Source organism: Dreissena polymorpha, chromosome 3 (genome assembly GCF_020536995.1).
Source record: "Dreissena polymorpha isolate Duluth1 chromosome 3, UMN_Dpol_1.0, whole genome shotgun sequence".
In the NCBI taxonomy this organism is placed as follows: Eukaryota; Metazoa; Mollusca; class Bivalvia; order Myida; family Dreissenidae; genus Dreissena; species Dreissena polymorpha.
Genome location: NC_068357.1, coordinates 57,224,557 through 57,251,227, shown reverse-complemented (window position 1 = coordinate 57,251,227; position 26,671 = coordinate 57,224,557). Strand labels below are relative to the sequence as shown.

Here is a 26,671-nt window from a genome sequence, read left to right as displayed (position 1 = left end):
TATATTAAAATGTATGATTTCATGAGGGACAACATAACAAAGTAACTCGGAGTTAGCAAACATATTGATATAAATAAATGGACAGAATGTTAATTTTCAATTGTTTATAATATATTAAAAGTTTGCGTTTTAATTTAGTATTTGAGACATTTAAGATGAGGTAGAGGTGAACAGAACAAGAAGTTAATCATAATAAACAACACCAATTGATATAAGATAACAAATTGCTTTGTAATTATTGCCGAAACACAATTTTTCAACAAACTCTTCCTAATCGAGTGGTTGTTGATGTCATAATTCGCTTCTTGCACCAACCATCACACCCAGACCAGAACAAATAAACTAATCATTTAATTTAATGAAAGTATATATATATATATATATATATATATATATATATATATATATATATATATATATATATATATATATATATAATTTTATATTGTTACATTCATCTTCATATTTTAAAAATGATCCGGATCTAAACAAAGATCGAAAAACACAATTTGTTTGTTTCTTCATAATATCCTTTGTTAAGATTTCGACGGTTACATCAATTGCACGTTCTGTGTTTGTGTGTTTGAAAGAAGGGGTCATTAAGAGAAGAGACATATACCGAAAACAATAAAATATCTAATAAATCAACCAACTCAACAACAACTAGTTAATGTAAAAAGACTGCGAACGTGATGTTTGCGAGCTTCACTGATTCACTTCAGGATGTTACAGACCTTTACATATATCACGGTCGAGAGTATAAACACAGCGGTTGTTTTAGTTTTTCAAACAGTCATTAAAAAGGCTTCTCGGACCGGTAAGTAACACGACTTCATTATTATTCAACGATACAAATATAATTCACGGTCTTTGTTCTACACTATAACTAGTTTGTTATTTATTAAAGATAAAATATACATATTTATTAATTAAAGTTTTACAGCGCATATAATCAATTGCTTTTTCTTTTCGGTAATAATTTTATAAATTTTATATTGACTGAGCTTCCAAATGGAAATACCAAATTCTGGTAACCCGAGTTATAAAAAAACAGCACAGCTGAGTTTTACGGAAACGTTTAGACGAGTCGTTCGCACACGTTACTCCAACATTTATATGAAATATTTTGAAGTTCTTGCAACGTATCGATACATTATCTTTGACATTTATATTAATATTTTGAAGAAATAATGTTCGAAATCGTCTCTAATTGGTCAGAAACCAACTATTTTAAGTTCTCATATGTATGCATCAAACCGCTAGGACGTAAGCGTGCCAATCGTGATACAACGAATATCTTTGGAAATCTACAAACTAGTGTTGCAATAAAGCGTTTGCTGATCCAGAGTCTTAACCCTGCGTGTTGTATTGCCATGATCATGCATCAGAACATGTAAGCGCGCGTGTTGTACTGTCTCAGACTGCTGAAAAACGCACGTGTGTTTCATTCCCTTGTCCAAGAGCGACAAATACTAGTTTATTTGATTTCGTCACAATAGCTCGAAAATTAAAAAAAAATTATTTAGATTTAGGTAATCGCAATTATAACGGTAACTATAGTTTCCTAATATGTGATATTGTTTTGTTCGGACTTCTTTTTTCCTTTTTTTTTTAATATTTAGTAGTTTTACAATCCGAAGGCGTCATATTTGTCTCTCCAGTTTCAACGCCGGATTGATCGCCAGAATGCTTCGTCTTCTACTGTCATACGTCGTTGTAATAGCTCTGTTCGCCGGACTCACTCACGGTATTTTAGTGTTGTAATAGTGACCATACACTGTTTCCAGATATAAGTTCATACATGATGTTTCCTTGTTGCATTTACTGATTCAATAATCGTGTTACTAACTTTGTTATTAATTTTCGGATACAACAAGTAAAGGGCCATATAATAATTACTGTTTTCTTCATAAAAAGATATGTTACCATGTATGTAACAAGCATTTGCTGTTCTCATTGTGAAATAATAAAATATCTAGTGCCTTCACATGATTTTAGTATTTATATATGTACAATTGAAATACAAGCAACATGTTTTATATTACAATATTTTATTACTTTCCTTTGCACTACATATGACTGATCTAAACATTCGTTTGTGTGTGCTCTATCTTTATATAATTAAGGTAATTTAATAGAAAGAGAAGTGGCTTACGTATTAACATGTGGTTTTCACTTTAAACTGTTTATTTAAATGTCTTTTTTATACAGGGGGGGGGGGTAATAAACAACGGGAAGGACTTGGTAAGTATGCCATCTTGCGACCGCATTTTTTGTTTAAATTCCATTTAAAAATATTTAATTTCGGAACAAACAGAAAAAGAAAAAACGAACAAGTTGAAAGTAAATAAAAATACCGAATCGAAAATGGTTAATGATAAAATCCATCTTAAAATTGTGTAGCTACTATAATGTATGTATCTATCGTAATTTTTTTAATTATCAGGGCGCAGGTGTAGGCCCACAACTGTTCTGCCAACAGTGCCAACAGTGCCGCCAATCGGTGAGGTGGCACAGCTGTTTTATCGCTTTATTTTCTTCACAATATTTTTTTTTTCTGTAAAAGTATAACGTATTGTCCACATCATACGGCAAAACCGCAATATTTTGTTTTGAAGAAGCATATTTATTAAGTCAATTATAGTAATTCAGAAATAATATAATTTTCATTAGTCGTCCATACTTGTTCTTCATTTAAGGACATGTTGAATCTATTCTATAACATGTATTTGCTATTATCCCTAGTGAATTGAACTATATATAATGCCGTCATTTAAACAGCTCTCTGTTTCTGCCCACTGTTAGATGTGTGCCCTGGTCGGCCCCCATGTCTACCACAACCGTCCATCGACTGTGTGACGACTTACCAGTACGATAAAGTGAATGGCACTGGATGTCTGTCCGGCTGCACGCACTGGTGTTGCTCCACCGTGGAGGCACTTCTTCCCACGTGTCCCAAGACGAGCCCGGACGAGCCCGGACGACGCGTACTGTGTGGCCACTAATATCGTCAGCTACACCATTCGAGGGCGCGAATGCCCTGTGTACTGTGGATGCGTTCCGGACTGTTTGAGATTAACATGCTGAACGGAAACAAATGACAAAAATTTTAGACCAACAAACGATGAGTAACTTTAGTTTATTTATTATCTAATAAATTTTCATGGAGATGTACTGCGCGAGTAAATTGTAAATTTTATATCACTAGTTTGGATAGATAACAATCGATGCGTGAAGGGAAATAAACCGTACTTGATTAGTTGAAGAGAAAGTTTAGTTAAAGACATTTTGTAGTTTGTTTTTTCTTGTTGTTATTGGGGGAGGTACTTATATTAACCTTTCGATTACGGGAGTAATAAATAGGACGGTGGGTGGGTAGGGGGTTTTTCCTCAGCGTCCCGAAGTCCCAGCATTGGTAGAAAAAATTAAATTAGGCCGAACGAGGCGCTCGAATCAACTGTAACGTCTACCTACCTCCATCTGTGAACAACGTTAAACGGACTCTCGCGATCAAACAATCTTTTTCTGAGGCGCATTTTCAAACTGCAAATTATTATAGTTCATTTCACTGACGATCCGCTATCTTAGACTTTTTAGAATTCTGGAGAATATTATTTTATCTTCAGACTAATGAATACCTTTCATTCTTAAGTAAAAGAATTGATAAAAAATGCACGATGTCTTTTCAAACAAAAAGTATATTTATTATATGCAGGATAATATAACGGGATAGTTTAATTCGCAAGATATAACCGAGAATATAAGATTAAAACTTCATCTGTGTTCCTATTATCTTTTGCTTTCTTTGAATTTGTGGAACAGCGATATTCTTCAGTTTGGTATTGTATTGGTGACAAAGTCTCTATAACAATAATTAATTAATTATTTAGTAAAAGGTAAAGGGGTTTTCTCAATAAAAAGATTCAACAATGATGCATACAATGAGGTGGTGTTTTATACAAAACCAAACTCATGTCGATAATATTCTATATCGTGTCCTATATTTATTTAAATCACATTCATTTTGTGTATATTCCTTATCACGGGCCGAGTCGTGTCTTAGTATTTGGATATTGGCTTAACACCAAACCTGTGCTTTGCGCTGATCGTTACATGGCTGTGAACACAGCTTTCGACATGATTTTGTTAAATGTTGGGCTGCGGAAAAGAATTTATTGTATAGTATAGGCAATGGGCCTTTGCATGAAACAAATAAACCAACGGACAAGACTTTCTCACCTGATAAAGAGTATGATGTTTTTATTTTTACCAATACATTTTAAACAAATAAACCCTAAACAAATAAAACCAAAAAAGCTACTGTCATGCTTTGATGATAAGCCAATCAAGTAATAAACTATCTTTGTTTTAAATTGGTAGGAATTAAAAAGTAAGACACAAGCAAATATCATTTCATATTTTATAATATGTCCATAATATAACTATTATATTTTTGTTTAAAAACAATGCTTGATGGAAATTCAAAATGTTTTTCATGGGTGATTTTACCATTCCGTGTGTGATCGTTATAACATAAAAGCAACAATATTTGCCTTAACATTTTATGCATTTGCAGTTAGGTGAGACGTAAGCTCATTTTTTCAGACCAATACAAACCTACAGAACGCCCTAATATGTCGCTTGAAGCAAATGTAGATGCAAATTTATTGTAAAGCAAATCACTCAACCGTATGCAGTAATGCTTGTGATAATTCATTAATATGTTTCATCCAAGACTAACCACACAAATACAAAGCGTGTTATCGTACATTGTGAATTTCATGTTGTTCTGCTTTCATGCAGGTTTACCCATGATGGCAAAAACATCCGACTGTGTGATAGAAAGTATAAATAGAAGGTCGCACGCGTGTTTAAAATTTAATATAATAATACTACTAAAATAACTGTATTTCACTGTCCAAAACAGCGTGGTAATATATTGCGATACGGTATGGGGTATATAATATAGGTTGTATAAACTAATGTAGATCGAAAGCAAGGTAATTTAACAAAACTCACAGACAAATCTTCTGAAAACCGTGATTTAGGAGGGCACAGATGTGACATGTGCTTGTTTCAATATATTTTGTTCCAAAGACATTTTAACTCGTTTACACGACTTATTAGGTTGTGTGCATGATGTAACTAAGTCATCGGAACTTAAACAAAGTCTTTGTAATGGCTTCGTAACAATATAAATATCTCGGAAGAAAGACATAACTTACACGTTGGAACAAAACAGTCGTGGGGGCGACTTAAATAACTCGTGGTAACCAATTTATCAACAAAAAAGTTTACACGAAGTTTGGAAACATTTAAACTATCGATTCTGACAGATTATATCAACTTGTTTGGTCGTCTTTGTGAAAAGTAATAATTTTCTTTAATGATCATGTCACAACTGTTACGCAACAATCCCATCTACTGTTCTTTACCTCGACAGCTAAGTATTTGTGTAAACATTCGGTTTAAATGGTGCACACTTGTGCATAATTCAAACAGATACAATACATAAATGTGTTTTGTCGCATTACAGCAAAGCATTCAGGTAGCAATTAGCGAATAAAAGGAGTCTCGTTTTGGAAAACGGGGCTTAATGAATGTTCGTAGGCGACAGCACAATCGAGTCTCAATCTAAGAAAACCTGATTTTATGGGAAAAAAATCGATGAAAGGAAGTCTAATCGAAAAGAAAATATAGTCTAGGCCGAAAGTGTCGTCTCTGATTAACCTGTGCGAACTACACGGGCTAATCTGGGACGACACTTTATGAACATGACTTAAGACCTGTTTTCCCAAAGCGAGACTCATAAAACTATTGTCAAGCTTATTGCTGGAGAAGTGAAGAGGTAATGAATAGCCGCAAGTTTGAATTTGCAAGACGATCTATTTCTTCAGATATATTACCGGTAAATGATATAATTGTAATTCGAATATTAACCGTTGAAATTTAAATCTTAGATACAAAGTAAATAACACCATGCGTGTATTGATGTTTCATTCAACAGCATTGAATTCATTGCGATACGCAAAAAACTCATCTACTCAATATATTTGAATTAAGTAGCCAAGAAGCATACCACTTAAAATCGAAAGTGTGCATTGTATTCTATTCTACAAAAAAGGAAAACAATAACTCACTTACCACAGTCATATTACATAAAACAAATATAAACGCTTTCCAAAACAGATTATTCCGCATTGTACACCGTGTACACACTAGTTTTAAACACCCCACGTTAAAATTAGAAAGGACAACATATTTTGAGGTAAGGCCCAACAATTAAAGATGTATTTCTGGGGATGAGTGAATATACATCGGGGCAGGTTCTTTGACACTTTTTGTATGTTGCAAGCTTGAGGCATGTGACGGGTGTTTTGTTTACACATATTGTGCAGATATGTCCCGTATTCCTCTTGGTATGTTTGTGAATGGCGGTGGGGGACATGAACAAACTGTAAAAACTTCTACATTTGAGCCTCGCTCTGGTAAAACGGGTCGAAATACATGTGCGTTAAGTGTCGTTCCAGATTAGTATGTGCAGGCCGCACAAGCTGACCAGAGACGACAATTTCATTTTTTATGGTGTTTTCGTGTTTCGTTTGAGTGTAATCGGGTTAATCTAAAATATGCAAATAATTTCATGTATTTTTTGTTAATGATATATTTCTATGAGTAAGGATGACAGTTTACATATAATGTTGACAAAATGGTTGATGGCACACTTCAAATGTCGAAATGCTGAAAACAGAAGTGTGGTCTGGGTTACACGTACATCGGATTTCCATCGCCCGCCACAACAAATACCGAAAACCAAGTCATATCTGTTTATCCTTAAAATTAACTTTCGCCGCAGTCGAGTTTAAATCACTTTAAATTCCGTTTGAGCAAAATGAATAGCTCTAATGTCAAGTTATAAATCATCGTTATGCTTAAGACGATTCGCTTCATATCACATCAATGTCATGGACACCTAATTTAGAAAAAAGCACGCATGCGCAACTCGGCATCAGCCATGTATTGCATACATCTTTCTTCCGGGTTCCGGAGAAGGTCACTGTTTCTCTATTGCTAATGAGCATGCACAATAAGAGAAACTAAGGGGTCTTTCGAATGGCATTGTCGTTCAAAATGTAAAAATACAATGATTCATCCAATCTAGCTTTTATAATATCTAAAATATATTATTATTAGTTTTGAAGGAACTTAAGTTTCAAATATGCGAGTTAAAGGGGCCTTTTCACGTTTTGGTAAATTTACAAAATTAAAAAAATGTTTGAGATTCGCAAATTTTCGTTTTAATTATGATATTTGTGAGAAAACAGTTATACAGAACATTTACCATGCTCTTTAATATGCATTATATGCATCTTTTGACGATTTAAAAACCTGAAAATTATAAAGCATTGCAATGCGAAACGATTTAATAATTTGGAGAGTTGTGTTGTTGTCGTTATGTTTTGCGATACTACGAGGATTGCTTAAATTAAGTATAAAATACATCACTGCTGGTATGAGCACGGATGGCCGAGTAGCCTAAGCGATAGACTTATATGAGCCTTGGAAAAGATGGGCTAAATGCATGTGCGTATACATGTATTGTCGTCAATATTAGCCTGTGCCATCGCAGATGCGAATCAGGGACGACACTCTATTATGGAGTGTTTTCTTTACAAGACATTTTAAACAATCCAGTTTAGACGGAGTGTCGTCCCTTATTAGCCTGTGTGGACTGCACAGGCCAATCACGGACGACACTTTACGCACATGCTCAAAGCCCCGTCTCCCGGAGCGTGGCTCTTTTTATTGGACGGACATTTAGTAAATAAAAGGAGTCAGCGATGCATGAACATATGGATTAGATAGCTAGTGCTATACAGATCATGAGTACAGCTATAAACATTATGAGAAATGTCGTCTTAAAACATTTATAGGATTTTTGTTGAAATCGGTTGATTATCGATTTTAATTCACGAGTGATCATAGAAAATAATACTTTCACGAGTGATCACGTTAAACGCAAACAGGACAAATCTGTGTTGTTAGTTGTAAAAATCCTATTTGTTTATTGTACTTATAAATGCGGATTATGTTCGGTAGCTGGGGTATTTCAATACCTTTACTCTTGTAAAAATCGGCACTGAACGTTCGGTCAGACGAGAGCCGACCTAGCATTTCTACGAGTTCGAAAAGTGTTTCTTTGTAGTTTATGTTGGCAAGAACCCGTTCGTGGTCATTTTTCGTCACGAGGCAACCTTTCTAAACAAAATGGTACATAGCTTCCGCAAATCGACCGCCATTTAGGCACTTAATGGCTTAAAAATGTTGATGTAGGTGATTTTCCTGTGTCAAGAGATACCTACCTTGTATATATATATATATATATATATATATATATATATATATATATATATATATATATATATATATATATATATATATATATATATATATATATATATATATATATATATATATATATATATATTATATCAGATTTTATTGTCAAAATGATGAAAATCTTGTCAGTCCGGAAACTATCAGGTACGTCACGTAGTATGAACACCGTGGAAGGCAATCTAATGATTCACATGAATTCTTATTTATTAAGCTTCAAATTGGTGGCATGCACATTACAAGGGAATACTGTTTAGAGCGGTTTATTACCCAATTGCATTTTGCATGTACTTCATGCGATCATTTAGTTCATCTTCTAGGATCACCATTTTGTATTTGATATTACTATAATATTTGATCGTGAAACACAACGTCTAATATACTTTTGAATTAATGAAGTGATCAAGGTGTATTGAGTCGCGTTCTGGGACAACAGAATTTAATGCGTGTGGGTAAAGTGTCGTCTCACAGTCTAGGCAGTGACGACATTTTCTTTTTCACGAAAGTTTTCTTTTATATGAAGTCTCTTCTAAACGAAAATATAGTGAAGGCGGAAAATCTCGTATCTAATTAGCCTGTGCAAAGGGTAAATTGGTTCGACACTTTACGCACATCCATTTAGACCAGTTTTTACAAAGCAAGACTAGTAAACTGTTTTCTCATTGGCTACTTTTCTGTTTCCAGTCCTCTCAGACCACTCTTGGAATTGTTTGTATTATCGTCATGATGTCTTACATCATCGGATTTGCAGTTGGATTGGGTACGTCGTAGTTCTAAACGTGCATATTTGTAAAACAAAGTTTGATGCTTTTGAATAGACTGAAATGGGAACATTAATGCCAAATTCGCCCTGTAAGAGAGAAACAAAATTTAATATAATTTTAATATGAAAAATTAAAAACATTAATAAGTTTCAAACATTTGACCCAATATGATGTTGTAAATTTGACTAATGTTATTGTAAAAAAATGAAGCGTGAATTATTTCCCCGAAAATGCTGAAATAAAGCATCATCAATTTCTCTTTTCACAATTTCGACAATGCACGGCTTATGACGTGATATATTTGTTTCTTAATTTTATTTTTTTGTGCTTCCACAGGCCCCATACCGTTCATCGTCTGCGGTGAAATCTTCCGTCAAGAGCCCCGCGCCGCCGCCATGAGTCTCGCCCTCGCCTTCAACTGGATCTGTAACTTCATCCTCATGTTGACCTTCCGTTTCATTCAAGTAATTGTCAATGTCAATTATCCCTTTAATTATGTAGTTCGTTATAACATATTGCTTTTCACTTCATCGTCATGATGGCTGTCTGCTTTATTCAGCAAATCGCCTGGTAATACATTTCATTATAAAAAATTTCGTTAAACTGGATCGGCAACTTAATCCGCAAGGTTACCTTCCGTTGCATTCAGGTAATTGCGGGGTCATATAGTTAATTATAAATAATTGCATTAACCTGGATCTGCAATTTAATCCACGTGTAAACCTCCCATTTTATTCGGGTATTTGCGTCATTATAGTTGTTTACAAATAATTGTGTTAAACTGGATCCACACGTTGATCTTCCGTTTCTATAATGCAATGGTGAATGAATCGTCATCATTACATTTCTCTTATATTACCATTTCTCCTACCATATATTACTATGTTATTATTTGTTGTATAATACCTAAAATCTACACCTATAACTGTTTCATAATGGTAATTTAATTTAAATACAGTTAATTTTAATTTTTGGTCAACATCTTTTTGAGCAATTTGTCAATTTTAGCTCGGCTGTTTTCGGAGAAAACCCGAGGTATTGTCATAGCCAGCTCACCGTCCGCCGTCAGCCGTCCGCCGTCGTCGTGCTAAAACCTTTACATTGGCTCTAAAATCAAAGTGCTTTCACCGACAACTGTGAAACTTCATATGTGGATGCACCTTGATGATTTCTACACGCCACACCTATTTAGGGATCACTAGGTCAAAGGTCAAGGACACTGACCTCTAAAAAAAATATTCTGACAAGCTTTCATTTATTAAAAAAGGCACCCGCAGCCTAGCGTTGGCACCCGTTATGCGGTGCTCTTGTCACAAATTTTGCATGATGAAAACACATATATCAAGATTGTGCTTGAACTAACCGATACTTATTTAAGCAATATTTTCATCACATATATTGATTATGTAGAGCACTGATTTACAATATTGTGTAATTGTCTTATGTCAGGAAAATGACACAGTTGTATCGGAATCAATTAATTCCCGGTTTAAAAATAAAAAACAGTCAAATTAAATTGTAATTTCAAACACAACAATTCCAGAAAGCGATCGAGTCCTACACGTATCTCATCTTCATCGTTATTCTTGTGGCTGCCATCATCTTCATCGTCATCTTCGTGCCAGAAACCAAGAACAGAACGTTCGACGAGATCGCGGCCTCTATCGCCTTTGGGCGAGCCAGGCGGGGAGCCAGACACGGACAAGATGGCGAGGAGTTGCAGCCAATGGGAGGCGGTCAACGGGTTTAACGTTAGCTATAAACTAGGGTGTAAACTTTTAGACGGTCCATAAAATATTTCCTTTTAATAAGATTTATTTTTAATAGGGGTGATTGTATTATGTTATTAATCGGTTGGATTTCGTAACACCATTCTAATAGATTTATTATAACTTTATTTCTCATTGTGTTACTTGACTTAAACAAAGTACAGCTCTATAAAAGTAATAGCATGATATATTCATAATTATGTGCAGAATATAACCAAGTTCACCAGCGTATGTTAGGTCATTAAATACATGCCAATTTGGGTCCTTATAGTATGCAGGTACGCTTTGGAACCTTGTCTGAACCGAGCGATATTTGAATCTGACCGAGTAGGCAATGTTAGTGTATTATGAAGGGCTAATGGGTAAATGTCATAATGACTCTCTTGCTTCTCCAGCTATCGCTCCCCGAAAGAATGAAAAGTGTACAGATGTGCATAGCGTTTCAAACATTCGTCCTGAATGCAATACTATTTGAAAATCAAATGATATCAAACGGTATGATTCAGTGTTGCAGGGTTGCTTGGGTTAGTGGGCAAGTGGTTCGTGAGAGGAGGGATAATTAAGTGTTGCTTTTCTCGGAATGTTAAAATGTTGTCGGATATTGTTATAATTATTAAGGGTTATGTGAAACTATAGATGTAGTAACTTAAATGTCGTTATTCTTTTGTGTTAATTATTATTCCATCAAATTCTAAAAAAACTTTCAATATAATCAAACTCTATGGTTAACCATCATAAAGAAGAACACACATAAAATAACAAATAAAAGGCAAATTATGCCAGCAAGATTTTTTCTCCCGATAATAATGCTGGGGTTTATTTAGTCTTATGTCGTATATTAATCAAGATCTGTAAATAAGCAAAACGTGAATGTATGTTATTCATGCACACAGTTTGGGTTGAATCTCGTATATTTATTTCTAAAAAACGGAATCGAATCTCATGATTTTGAAATTAACATATTTCCTTGTAGATTACGAGATATGAATCTTAAATTGGGATTCATCATTTCATCTGTAAGTGTGTCAGTTAGTGATTTGTGTATTTTGTACTGTGCGGCTTTCTGTGAAATAAAATATTTGTATGCCCCCAGATCGAAAGATCGAGGGCTTATTGATTTTGGCCTGTCTGTCATTCATTGTGTGTGTCCCAAAACTTTAACCTTGGTTAAAGTTTTGCAATATTTTTTGCATTATTGAAGATAGCAACTTGATATTTGGCATGCATGTGTATCTCATGGAGCTGCACATTTTGAGTGGTGAAAGGTCAAGGTCATCCTTTCAGGTCAAAGGTCATATATATGGCTTCAAAGCGGCGCAATAGGGGGCATTGTGTTTCTGACAAACACATCTCTTGTTTCTGTCTAAATTGTGGGTTTTAAGCTTTGTGTACATTATAACCGGTGTTCTCAAGAATGTGGAAATCACAAAATGAGAATTTGAATCATATAACAAGTGGAATAGCATTACACACTCATTTTCATTAGTTTATTTATTGCGTTAGCACTTTGAGCGAATGCATTTTATTTGTTTGACCAAGGTGCTATACACTGACCTCATTTATGAGTAACATTAAGCGCATGACTATTATTGAGATATTAGACTAGTTTACGAAATTGTCAAACGTTATATTTTTTCGGATTATTTACATGAATTCTAAGTGAGTTATATTTTGTGATTACAGCACAGTTGCTTAAAACCTTGTTTCAAGATGTAACGTTTTTTTAATGTTCAACCAGTGTAACAATCTTCCAAGATTACCGATTGTTTGATAGCCACATATTAACCCATTTGTGCCAAGTGGACTCTCCCATCGTTATTAATTGGACCAATTTATTTCAAAAATTAGGGATGTCTAGTATATTTATTTCTATATTTATAATATTTCTTACAGAAATTCCTTTAAGCAAACAGCGCAGACCCTGATGAGACGCCGCATCATGCGGCATCTCATCTGGGTCTTCGCTGTTTGCCAAGGCCTTTTTTCTAGACACTAGGCATAAATGGGTTAAAGAGAAGTCTTTGCAAATAACATGAAACAAATGTATTGTAACGTCTTTATGAGTTTAGTTATGCTTATTCTGGTTTTACTTGTACTTCTGTTTTTCAATTGTTTCCTCAAAGAGCACGATGTTTTTAGGTCTGAAATTTTTACATTTAACACAATTATTTTACAATACATAGTTTTAATATATCGTTGTAACTTTCTAATTTAATAATTATGTTTTCTTACTGTTTTACTGTATTATTGTAACTTTTTAGCCAATGTCCAGGCAGCTATATTATGTTGCTCAGACTTTACAAATAAGTTAATTTGTTTTAACATTAATTCATATTTCATGTGCGTATTTGTGTAATAACTTGGTTAAATGTTAGAAAAATAAACATAAGAATAAAAGTGTATATGTAAATTTTATTTCGTATAAACCTGCATTTGAACACATAGATATGTTTCCTGTATTTTGAAAAATAACACAAGATAAAGTATTATAATATAGAAGATGTTATTATGATTTTATGAATTGATTGTGTTTACCCTTTTTCCATTTGTCTAGTTTAAACATATTAATTTCAAACCAAACACATTTCTTTACATAGAATAACATGTAACATTTATACAATGAACATGTTTGAATAGGATTAGAACGCCAGACAATGTCTTATATACATTGTAAATATTCTTTTCCATTATATTTTGTAATCCTTTAAAAATGTTCAAAATATGTTTAAATGTAAATGTGTATCGTATTGTGTAATTCACTTTTAGGAACATATCGAATCGCAGCTCAAGTTCATAAATGGACACTAAACAGTAAAACAAGATTCTTGAAGAATGTCAAGTCTTTTTACTTTTTGTTAAAGCCAAGTATTGAAATGTGTCTTATTCTTATCATAGATCGTACGACAAATATAAGTTACGGCATCATTTTTTGCTGAAGACAAAACTAAAGTTATAAATGAACAATTGTGATACAGCTGTTTCAAATTATTTGACGTTTCTGAAATTAACTTATTTTTTAGGTCAACGCTTAGTGTACTGTATAATTGTACGGTTACTTTAAGGTTCTGAACGCTGTTAAACACGATTACTCTACCTATGTATATATGGGCGCTAGAATACATGATGTGTAATATAGCATTCGTGTGTGTAAATCAATCATCTGCAAATGTGGAAGTCTTTTCACGTGTGTTACCCTGTAGTATTGTTTTCAAAAAATAAAATACAAAAAATATATAACGTGTTTTTGTTGATATCATAATTACTTCAGAAACATAGAAAAAACAAACATACTGTAGAGGCAATATTATATTGTGAGCTTCGTGTGTTTCTAAGTTTATTGAATAACTCAAATTTAGTATTTCCATTACTTCATTTATATTAACATTTTTCCGAAAATCACTTAGTGATACACATAGTACAACAACACGACCGGTTAAACTTGAAACGTTATTTACCTTTCAACCATTGAACATTGTATATTAGGAGCTGTAATTTGAAACTTTCTTTGAACTCTATGATGTATGAATTATTGACAGGATAATGTTTTGCTAAAGAGACGACAATCGTATGACTATAAACATATATTTTATATGTTGAAATCATTTTTAATTGGCAAAACTTTCTCACAAGAATTTGCTTAGCAATCAAAATTTATGTTTCGTAAGTTAAATTCCGTCGGTTCTATGACAGGCGCACTAGGGCACATGGTTAACTTGTATTTAAATGCTTTAGTTGAAATGCCGTTAAACAAATAGTTAAAAAGTCATAACGAAGATCGTACGTAAATACAAGGTTTGGCTCCATTCTAATATCTTTTCGTCGCTGAGGCCAAAAAAGAAATGTTATTGGTTTCCATTTACATCGCCAAAAACAGTCGGGGTTCGTAGGTCGGTTCAACTACGTTTTGTTAAAAAATATGTAAAAAGTACGAATCGGAGTTTTGTTACGCATTATCGCCGTTTCAAATATTAAATACACAAGCCCGAAGTATTAACGTCGTCTGTTTAGTTGATCTTAAGAATCTCAAGGTCAAAATCATAATCGTCCCAAGGAAGAACACCGACTTATTTATGCATATTAAACGTGATAAAGTATGGGAAAGAAGTGGCGTAAACGTATGACGCCGGACGGTTAAAGCCAGCATCAACTAGAAGCCTTTATACCGAAGACCAGCATGTCCACCTGGACCACAACCACAACCACCATCGCTTCGTGGAATATCCGAACAATGAACGAGACAGAGAAGACAGTACAAGTGGCCGCAGAAATTAGGAATTTCACCCTCAGTGTTAGTCAATCAAGGTGAACTGGCTCTGGAAAGACGCGACTGATTTCCGGTGAGATACTGTTGTTATCACGGCATGAGCGGGATAATGCAGCACACAATCAGGAGAAACTATGATGCTTTTAAAGTCGGCACAGAGGGCAATCATCGGATGAGAGGCGCACGCAGCCCCGGATCACGACAACCTCTTCCAATACACTACGTTAAGAGGATCAACGTAGACAAAATACAGTGCTACGCCCGACGAACGACAGTGAAGAGGACGGACGAGAAGGACAACGTTTACAACAAACTGTTAGTGTTCATACAAAACCGACCAAATATTAACATAATCATTCTAATTCAACGTAAATATCGACAGTGACAACTGATGATATGAGGGGATTATGGGGAAGCAAGGGTTAGGCGAGATGAACGAGGTTGAGAGATGTTTTCGATATTTGCGCCACAATGAATCTTTTCATCGTAGGAAGTGGCTCCCATCACGGATGGATAGACAAGACAAATTGTGTGTCACCAGACCTGTCACTGGAGAACTTTAGTGACCATTTTGCATAGCAAAGAAGGTTCGTTAAACTTGTCAAGTGAGGTCCAGATGTTGACCATCGTCTCCTTGTCGCCCAATTGAAACTTAAGCTAACGAAGAATTAGGCAGCGGATGGGGGGGGGAGAGCGGGCAGCGAACGCAAGCGTTCCAACTACACTAAGCTGAAGGACGCGCATACAAGCAAGACAAAGTCCCAATCACTCTCTCCAACAAGTTCAAGGAAAGCGATAAAATAGCATAAGTGGCAGAAAGCAAAAAGAGTGATGACTTTACATGCCAATACTGGGCTCATATTCGCACATCCATAAGGATTTGATATCAGCAGATGCACACCAGAACATTGAAGATAGAAGAGCAAAGACAGCACGTTTCAACATCAGCAGAACACTGGCCGCAACACTGCAAGAACAAGAAGAGTACACAAAAGAAAATAGGAGCGTCAAGCGAAGTATAAGAGCAGAACAGCGGAATGACCTTGAGACGCCTGCAACAGAGGCGGAGAGGTAGCATATACCATAACAGAACTAATTACAATTACTCCATCACAAGGAGATTAGCAGGAAAGTTTGACAAGCTAGAGAGGCTAGTAAGGGACAACATGGGAGGAGTTTTTGCAGATGACGAAGGGCAAAAGAAGAGTTGGACACTTCTTTTACATAAGGTACTCGACCGGCAAGCTCCTGCCAACCTACCAAGAATACCCCCAGCTTAAAGCAATGGAATGAATAGAAGAACGGCAAATCTGCAGTACCGGACAGCTAACCAGCAGAAGCGCTTAAGACTGACGTCGAGACCAGTGTGGAGCTACTATACCCGCTCTTCAGCAAGATATGAGATGAAGCACAAAATTCAACAGAATGGAAAGAGGGATACACAATCAAGCTCCCCAAGGCTGGTGACTTCAGTTCGAGCTCCAACCACCGAGCAATCACGTTGTTGTACATCACATGAACTGTTTTAGTCGCATCCTGCTGAACCGAATGAAATACAAACGCCAAGCAGATTGGCAAGACGTGAATGCAGTTGGAGACAGTCGCCCAAAATCGACAGGCTTAGAGGAAGCTGGTTGGCCAGACAAGACCACAGGAGAAGATAGGTGGCTTAGACAGTAACAACTTCACTAGAATTTATAAGACAACACAAATATACTAAGAATGACCAATGTTTTTAGACTCGAACATGTATTCGAATAACGTATTTAGATATGATTGTAACACAATGTGCTGTAAGTAATTCATAAATGATTTTTTAATTTTATTTGTTTTAATTCCAATGATTTCTTTGTACGTAAGAAACAATAACTGAAAACAAAACATTTAAAACGTCACCAAACACGTGATGCAACGAATTGAATTTTGTATAGAACTTAAAACATTAAGTAAAATATAACAAAAAGATTCCGCCCTGATACCAAAATAATATTTTCCCCCAAATGATTACCTAGAGTTCAAACTTAAAGATACAACGAAGAGAGATACAGCAATTATTTAATAAGAGATGAAACCTATTGCGTTAACTGCAAGTCACGTTATATATTTATAGTATGCCCAAAAGTTGCATTAACGCTAAAGCTAAAAATAGTAATACAACACATTTGCCCTAAAACTTATGTTCGTTCCTATGCATTACCCTGCTTTCTTAAATTAATTCTGCAATTAAATATTTGAAAATCAATGCTTTAATGCTTTAATTTGAATCTAATGGTTACTCAATACAAATATTGTACTTGTTTCGGTGTATAACAAAATAAAATACTTGTATAATTTATAAAGTTACACGATCATCTGCAAACCTATAATGGCACGTACTGAAAGCTTATCACAACAGCTTGCGGTAAATTGGTACCAGAAGTTCCATAATGAAAAGTAATTATAATATGTTAATATCATCACGCGTCAGTTGACCTGAGCACGAAAATATTTTAAGTTAAAAATTCTACTCACACACACGGCGTAAACAGTTTTTTACACAACGTCTTCTCCGAAACCGCTTGTTTGGCAAACCTTTAGAGGATTGCTTTAAGGACGGTCCTTAGAAAACATTTTTCAAACCACCTGAATATCTGGCTTATGTGTATGCCAAGACATCGAAATATTTAACATGTTCATGGACAACCACCAACGGCCAACTCAAAGATAAATTCCTTTGATAACCCTAAATTAATTTTGAAACACTAAATGGATAAAAAATCCGAAAGTATTCGTTGTAGTTCTCAGAGCTGATTCCACATTACGAACTCCGAGAAAAAACTGCTAATTTGCTTACATTTGTTTGGTTGTTAATTAAAAGTTGTGTTTTTTCAAAGCATAACATAAAGTAGCTGATGGCTAATACGAAATGAAATAGTATTTAGTATTTAATAATTAACATTTTTGTTTTATATATTATCATTTCTTTAAAAATCTTTGGGTTAGAAAATAAAACCGCCTTGGTGTAATGCACTAGGAAGTTAAGCCTTGATGGTTATGAGTATATATATGGAGAAAATGTATTCATTACTTCAGCGTGCTTGTTGAAGTGTGGCCGTCTGATGCAATGCGATCTATCAACTAAGTTTAATCGAGCGGTCGAAATAGTATGGGTGTTTCCTTGTTTGTCGTTGCAATAATTTAAAGTTTAGTTTGTTTATCTAAATAGTTGCTTATTCTTGCGGATATTGAGCTGTGTTGTCTTCATTGTGGGGCCCTCGTGTGAAAATGATCTGGAAAGAACACGTTCTTGTTTGTTTTATGGTAAGTATGACGCAAAGTGTCTTACATTACAAGTTGTATCAGCACTAGTGTTATCATTTTATGTAATCAAAAATAACCTGTCTTGAAATAATTCTCCAAGAAACGTTACATACATGGTTCATTTGTGTTAATAAGTGTTTATGGATGTTATATGCTGACTTGTTATTTAAAAGTGTAAAAATTAAACAATTGTGGTGTTTTCTTCGGAGTCGTAGAAACAACATTATGTATGTATGCCGTAGATCTGTGTTAAGATATAATGGCGTGTTTTGACTTTGATAAAATAAAAAAAATATGTGCAAAAAAACATTGCTGATCAACTCAGACTTCTCTAGGCGTGTTACAGAAACGAGTTTTGAAATATTTAAACAAAAGACGACACAGTTTCCAATAAAAGTGCTTTTTTCAGGTTTATGCGTGCGTGTGCATGGTTTCCAAATGTGATGCAGCTGGATATAGCGACTCCTGTATCTCCACAACTGAGTGTACTGGCAGTGTGGGCCTCATCTGTGATTTTAATCATGTCTGTACCTGTAACGGTACCCATTATTATGATACTGGATCTTCTTGTGAGAAAAGTAAGGTTTTAAAGAGTGTAAACAATTGCATAGACAATTAATGACATTTCCGTTAGAATTATGTGATCCTTTCGAACAAGGTTTTTACAGGTTCCAGAAAATAGTGTAAACGGTAGGGTTTTTAATCACATTATATTACCCTCTGGCTAAATGGACCGTAAACAATACAAAAAAAAGTAACATACAGACTATTGTAGTGAGTAAAGTTGGGATATAAAGCGAATATTAATACAAAATACACGCTAGGAACTGTCTTTCTCATGTGGCTGGAAAAGAAATGTATACAAGTCATAAAGGGTATACAACGGCGAAAATTAGAGCTGTAACGATTCGGTTCGATGCATCGAAAATCCGGTTCAATGCCGCCGATTCTATTTCAATACGAATACGACCAATTTCGATTCGATTCACTGCTTGCCCGATTGATCCGCATTTTAAACCTTACTTTCCAAATCCGTCGTCTTAACTTCCTTGTCATTTATAATACGTCTTGTGATTGATCAATAGCCAAAATGGCATCCAATGAATGAATGAATAACATGCTGAGCATTACATCAGCCGGTAAAATGGCTTCTTCAACCACGTTGAAAGACGCACCGTCAAAATTAAAATCAAAAGTATGGGAACATTTCGGGTTTCGCGAAGGTTCTGATGCAAAGGCAACTTGCAAAACGTGTTTTGTTGACGAAAGTTACCCTAAATCTGGAAGCACTACAAATTTGAGGCAACATGTAAAGAGAAAACACACGGTTGATATTTCAAATGTGAAATCTTCATCTCCCACGACAAGCTCTTTTAACACGTTAGCAAAAACATCTGAGACAACGGGTCAAATGAAACTTTTTTTTCCTCGATACAAGTGGTTTGTTTACTTAACTGTGTGCATTCTGTTAAGATGTCAACTAGAAGTTGTTTATATACGTACATGTTTGTTTTTTCTTCTGTTAAACACATGTGATACATTGTGCATTTTATGTTATTTAAGAATAACTCAACAGGAAGTTTTGTTCAATAAATGTGTTACTTATAAAACAATGTTGCGTTTTTAAATTTTCAAAAATTAAACACTTTAAATGTACAACATAATAAGTTAATAACAAATACCAAACATATTAATTCATGCCCTGGACAAACCAAACATGAACTAGTTTGAAAAATAAGCAGTAAATAGTTTTATTTGAAACAAATCGAAAATAATCGAATCGGACCATTTGGTATCGAAATCGAATCGAATCGAATGATGGGTGAATCGATACAGCTCAAGCGAAAATATCTATCTCGGCATGGATGTGACCTTCTTGAATTTCACGTTCTATTCCCCTCCTTTTCTTATTTACGCATACACAATATACTAGAAACATTTTTTGTTAAGCGTAAATACATAGATTTTTTTTTGTCTGCAAATTATTTTTTGTCTATAAAGTCATCATCCTTGAAAGAAATTTATATTAAAATATAAAAATAGATAAATATAATTTAATTGAAGCTTAATGGTTATTGCTTTGATATGTTATCACATGTTTTGTAAGGGCAATATGTTCTATTTTAATTCATGCGATATGAAAACAGACTAATAGTTACAAATCGTTGCTTGCACGTTTTAAAGTTCATTTGAAAGTGAACGTAAAAGTGAGATACGTTTTCAAAGAGGCGACATACACAAATCTTTTTTTAATGCACCCCTCTTTTTTCTTTCTCGTCCCCACGCAATACTGACTCGAGCGGAACGACTTACTAACTCGAGGGAACGAAATATACGAAAGAGGATTAAAACACTAAACTAGTGAGGAGTACAAGGAACAAAAGAGCAATGCAGTATAGATAAGAGGGGTGAAAATTACAGCTTATTATGCAGTTTACAATATGATTTATGACATACAAAAATATATAAGTAATTTATAAAGCGATATTAAGAGGATGTAATATTACGTTCTTATTTTTAAACTTTGACCAGCATAAATATCAAGTTTATTTGTAGCATACAATTAAATCTAAAAAAACGAGAATACAAAACATCCGATGGGAAAATTTCATATGAAAGGCTATTTGAAAAAAAATGTAATTATGAAATGGAAATACATGTATTATATAAAAAAAAAAGAATAGTTTTAACCAGGCCGTTATAGCGTTGCGCGGCGCCATTCCCTTTTTTGTAGCGCCACGCTGCACCCGTTCAAAGTCATTTAACGCCACGCTGCTCTTTCCAAAGGCCGCCGCCCTGTCCTTTCATGAAAACCCGCTGTTTTTCGGAAAAAGGCGCGACGTGCCCTTACCGATAACATCTTAATTGCCCCTTAACCAAACTCCTAAGCCGACAAGTATCAGAAAATGGCCCTAAGGGGCGAAGATTCGCGCGGTTGTGAATTAGTCATGCGTGAATAACCACGTGTCAATATCAATCGATAATTTCATTGGCTTTGTAATACCAAGCACACTAATCGGTCCGTAATGTGTACTCCTCCACAATAAAATCGTGGAATTACTTCGGAGACTTTTGATGAAAACCTCGATGTTTTCCTCGTGGAAATAGTACATTTCATGCATAATTCAGTAATCTCAAAACTTTTATGTCTAAGCGTTATTAAATTAAAAAAAAAACAATAAAAGGTTTTATCTTTATCATTTTTAACTAATTATTGAAAGAATTACTGTAACATATACTAATTAAACAAAATGCGAATCGTGTATAACGCAGATATATACGATTTACGTTGCTATGCGCACCTGTCGCTTACATCATTTTAACAAGATGGCGGACTTTACAGAAAATAAATTTTGACTCTCATCAAAAATGGCAAATAACGATTGAATTAACGATGGAGATCATAGATTTACACAGAATTAATGACATGACTGTGATAATCAACGATGCATAAAAAGTTTTAGATACCAACAACATATTAATTCGTAATGTACTCTGTGGATGTTTATGGCATGGAAACGAGTGTTTGACAATAGTTAGCGTTCAGTTTACTCGCAAAGTTATATGCATATATTGCTTCATTATGTCTGTCGTGCTGTACAGTTTACTGAAACAACATGGAACTTCAATGGACATTGCAAATTTATGAATATTAACTGAAGTAAGTTAAATACATCAATAACTTTTAATTGTGCATGCTAATATTAAAATGTTTTTGCCACAACTGCCTCTGATAGAATTACATGTTTCTCCCAAAACCAGGTATTCACGGAACGGTTTTGCCCTTTTTTGCCTAAACTGCGCATTAAAATGCTCTTTTTGAAAGTAATGCCGCATGCCCCATTTGCCCTCCTGGGAAAAACACTTCTGAGCAATAAATGATCACACAGAAGCATTATAGCGCAAACTATATATTCAAGTAGTAAAATATCGTAATGTGAAGTGGTCCCTAAAAGTGCGAATTTTCGGTTTCGCGAAGTTTTTCCGGATGCCGTACAATTCGAGTTGTTTTTTTTTCGTTTTTAATCTTAAAACGTGGTAACCTGCCACCTCTACAGCTCTGAATCGTTAGTGTTGTTCCTCAGAAAATACACACACAATTTAAAACTTATATGATAGAAAAAAGGAAATGATGTATAAAATAGTTAAATAAATAACACAACGTCCAAAAGTAGTATAAATTAATATTCTATGTGTTTCTTCTGATTTTGGATTGACTCACCTACTAACAATACAGATGGCACATCAAGTTCTGTTTAAATGAATAGCGCATACATTTAAGTAATACAAAATAGGAATTTTCAACTCTTCTGTTGCCTCGCTATGCGGACAGGAAAATACTAAATATCAACTATGATATTTGGTCACCGCTTGGAACGGCCTATTCATGTAATTGGATTTAAATGTGCAGAAAGACAGGGTAACCATCAACTTTATTCAAACATGATTCCTACAATACACGAATTCGAATAAATGATGCAAATAATACGATGGTATTGTACTTCTAATTTATAAGCAGTGAAAGAAAACATAACGCTTAATGCACTATTTTAATGTATCCGTGTATTGTTAACGGCTGCTAAACATTATTTCTTCGTTTCACGGAAGTGGAATTAGTGCATATAAAACAAGACTTAAACTGGCCATCTTTATTTGGGCTGTCACTTCATGGTTAATATGCTGCATTTTTACTGATGCCAGTAACTGTTCTTTTATATTTAGAGTCACTTCTTGGGGCCCTCTGTAACTACGATATTGGATGTGCTGATGCGAATGCGGTATGCACATGTTCTAGCTTTAGGTGCAAGCAAACTTGTAGCTGTAATAATATGTCGTATGATGACAATGGGGTGAACTCAGGAGGTGTCTGTCAAAGAAGTAAGTATCGATTTATATTTATTAAGGTTACGCAATTAATCCATGTCATAAACGTATATATATACACATGCATAAACTGGAAACCATACTTTTACTCCAATTGTGTTTATTTTCTTCTTAAGGAAGATGCAAAAGTTTGTGTGTGTTTTTGTATGTTATCAGAAAAACTTCTCGGAGAGACATGTTCTACCATTGCCATTTGTGCTGATGAACATTCATTCTGCAGTGAAAATGGAACTTGCAAATGCAACAACCAATATTTTGATGATAATAGCGAAAACGTCACAGGTGGAGTCTGTAGAGATAGTAAGAATGATGCTTTGTTTTTAAAATAACAACACAACAATACCAATTAGGTTTTGAACCTATGAATCACAGTGTAAAGTGATTTTGACATTATTCCTACACACTGGGACATCACATTTTTCGCGCCAATTATTTTACACATGTACGATAATTGCATATTAATTAAGAATTGTGTATAATTTTAATTAAAAAAACATAACATTGTTTAAATTTGTATCGCAAGAATATTTTTCGATTTCTAGCATACCTGGGATATTAAGATAAAATCACTCACCCTATACAAGAACAACATCTAGATACAAAAATCAGCATTCAAAATTAATATGTTGTTTTTATGTTAAATATTTCAAAAGTCATCTACATATTGTTTGATATATATTATTTGGTTTGAAAACGTATGATGGATTATATCTAACTACATTCGAACATTCCAGCATTACAGTATTAAATAAGTTTAAAGTATATTACATGCATCCTGCACACATCTCTGTTGTTATTCTTTCATTATACTGCTGTAGCGACGTTTAAAAACACGTTAATCTAAACAGACATTGGACCTGTTATAGATATCTTTAACAATAACTTACAGTCGTCATTCAATAAAGTTTTATATTTTTATAAATTTAATTGTTTTTGTTTAGCGTTATGTGCTATGCATTAAGTACTAAAGTTTGTCTTGTGACCAACATAACATTACAACCAGTATAGATGATGGCTTTTATTTACACCGCATTATTATTTTCATATTGTGTTCATTTCAGCGACACCTTTAGGGGACCCTTGTTCTTCCACAGTCACGTGTTCTGATTCCAATTCATTTTGCAATGATGGAAAGTGCAAATGCAATCCTCAATATTATGATGACAATGGGGAATCTGTCGCAGGTGGAGTTTGTCGAATAAGTAAGGTTGCCATATTGTTCTTGAGTTTTGTCGCAGTTTAATTATTCATAAAATGTAAATGGTAATAGGCGAAACACATACTTATGAAATATATAGATAATAAGATGATTTGTTCACCGTGTTTCTTTAAACGATTTTTTTGAATTTGAAATATTACCTTTGTAAATAAATACATACACAAGAACCAGATAGAACTTCAAGTTGTCGAGCTATTCATATTTTATACGCTAACAATTCTAGATATCAGCTTGCATTTGCGAAGATATATGGATATATTCCACTACGGGAAAGTGAAGTAAGCAATAGCCATTTCGCATGGTTCTTATATGTACAACGATGACCCTGATGCAAATTGATAAAAATAATGTTTGAAATAAGTGTATCTGAGACTCTTTCGTTGTTATTGTAGCAAGATATCTAGGATGGGCTTGTTCTGTGATTGCAAAGTGTGCTGATGCCAATGCTGTTTGTAGTGATGCTGTTTGCATATGCAGAGATACATATTATGATGACAACGGTCCATTATTCAGTGGAGGTGTCTGCCGACCAAGTACGGACTTTATTTTGTTTTTATATATATTGCAGTTTTTCCTTTTCATAAAAACGCAAACCCAAAACAATATCATATAGTAAACTACCGCTCTAGGTTTTTAATCAATATTGCATTTATACATTGATACAATGAGGTAGTATGTCGCGCACAAGTGCCTAAGACCAAGGTCATCGCGCATAAGGTCAAAGGTCAGATGCAGCAACGCTGCCCCTCACAATACTGTCAAGGCATAATTCTCTCAATCATACATTGATTTTTAAACAAACAGCCGATTGTGATCAGCACGTTGGGATGATGTGTGGCATGCAAGAACAATAACACATATACAGGCCAAAATCCAAATTCGAAGGTACAATTTTGAGACCTTAATTAAAATATATGTTCCGATCAATTGCATTATCCAGCATGAATAGATTTGAAATTAAAAGTTGAAACAATTGGAATTATGAAATAAAAACGAGTGTCGCTCTCAAGAACCAAGAATCAGTCCTAGAATCAGTACTCAATGCAAGGGCAAGGTTTGATAATTTGAAATAACTAACCAAAATGATCACTAACATAAAAAGAATAATCACTCATAACTACATCCAACAAGAAAATTGAACATATCGTAATGGAAGCGATAAGCATGGTGAAACGGAGCGTCACGTATACTACACATAGTTCCAAAATTACGGTCACATTAAAAACAGAAACAAAAAACAATACACCAGAAAGTAATAAAGTTCCGTACGCATACGTTTGTGCCACAAAGATAGATTTTAAATACTTGTGGTGAAGTGTATTTTTTTAATGTCGCGCGATGGGACGAGAATACTATGTAAAGGTCAAATGTTTTTAACAGGGCCTAACAATTGGCATAAACGAAATCACATTGTGCTTGAATTTGCGTTAACTATAACGAAACTCAACTAGATTGAGCGGTACAACGTTGAATAAAGGAAATGTTTCTTACGCGAGACGAAATTCAAGGTTATCTTGACTATCATGAACGAAACATGTTTCCGAGTATTTTGAATTTTGCTTGTACTGTAATTTGGTTAGTCACGTCATGTAAAATATGTATTGTCAACATAAATCCGCCGTCCATTGTAGGTTAAGATTGATTATATTGGGCGAATCTTTCATTTTTAACATAAATTCTTGACCACAGTTGAACGCATGTGCAAATACATTGACTCATGTTGTACAGCAATTAAAAAATCAATATTGACATATTTAACCAGTTTTCCTTGATTTGCACTTTTGTCACAAATAACATGTGCAATTAACCTAAATACTGCTGGCTCTGGGTTGAGGTGGGGGTCATTTCTTCCACATCCATGGGTAGTTCGTGAACTATATTTTGTTATGTTTCCCTGAAATTATTGTGTTTTCTATGTACTTAAAGGTTTACTGAACACATGATGTTAGTTTTTGTGTTGGTTAAGTAATGTTTGAGATTGGTGCACTACAATTTATTCGCGGCCCAAAAGGGATTTGTTCACAGGTTTTCGTATTTGTGAAAGAAGTCATCTTTTTTACTAACAAATATGTAA

General features: G+C 34.5%; 2 protein-coding genes across 3 annotated transcripts in view; both read left to right on the top strand.

The window, feature by feature from the left end:
• Positions 1-10,995, top strand: part of LOC127874270 (solute carrier family 2, facilitated glucose transporter member 1-like) — a 104,738-nt gene extending 93,743 nt beyond the window's left edge. The window contains exons 12-13 of one of the 2 annotated variants that reach the window (XM_052418495.1): positions 9,498-9,625; positions 10,705-10,995. In XM_052418495.1, coding sequence (XP_052274455.1) covers positions 9,498-9,625; positions 10,705-10,911 — 335 coding nt within the window. In that variant the 3' untranslated portion in view covers positions 10,912-10,995. The remainder of the gene's footprint in view (positions 1-9,497; positions 9,626-10,704) is intronic. The other variant, XM_052418494.1, reaches the window with a different exon arrangement.
• The window catches only part of LOC127874278 (uncharacterized), an 83,344-nt gene continuing 57,416 nt past the window's right edge, over positions 744-26,671 (top strand). Inside the window, exon 1 of the mRNA XM_052418517.1 lies at positions 744-817. The gene's annotated coding sequence lies outside the window, so the exon portion shown is untranslated. The remainder of the gene's footprint in view (positions 818-26,671) is intronic.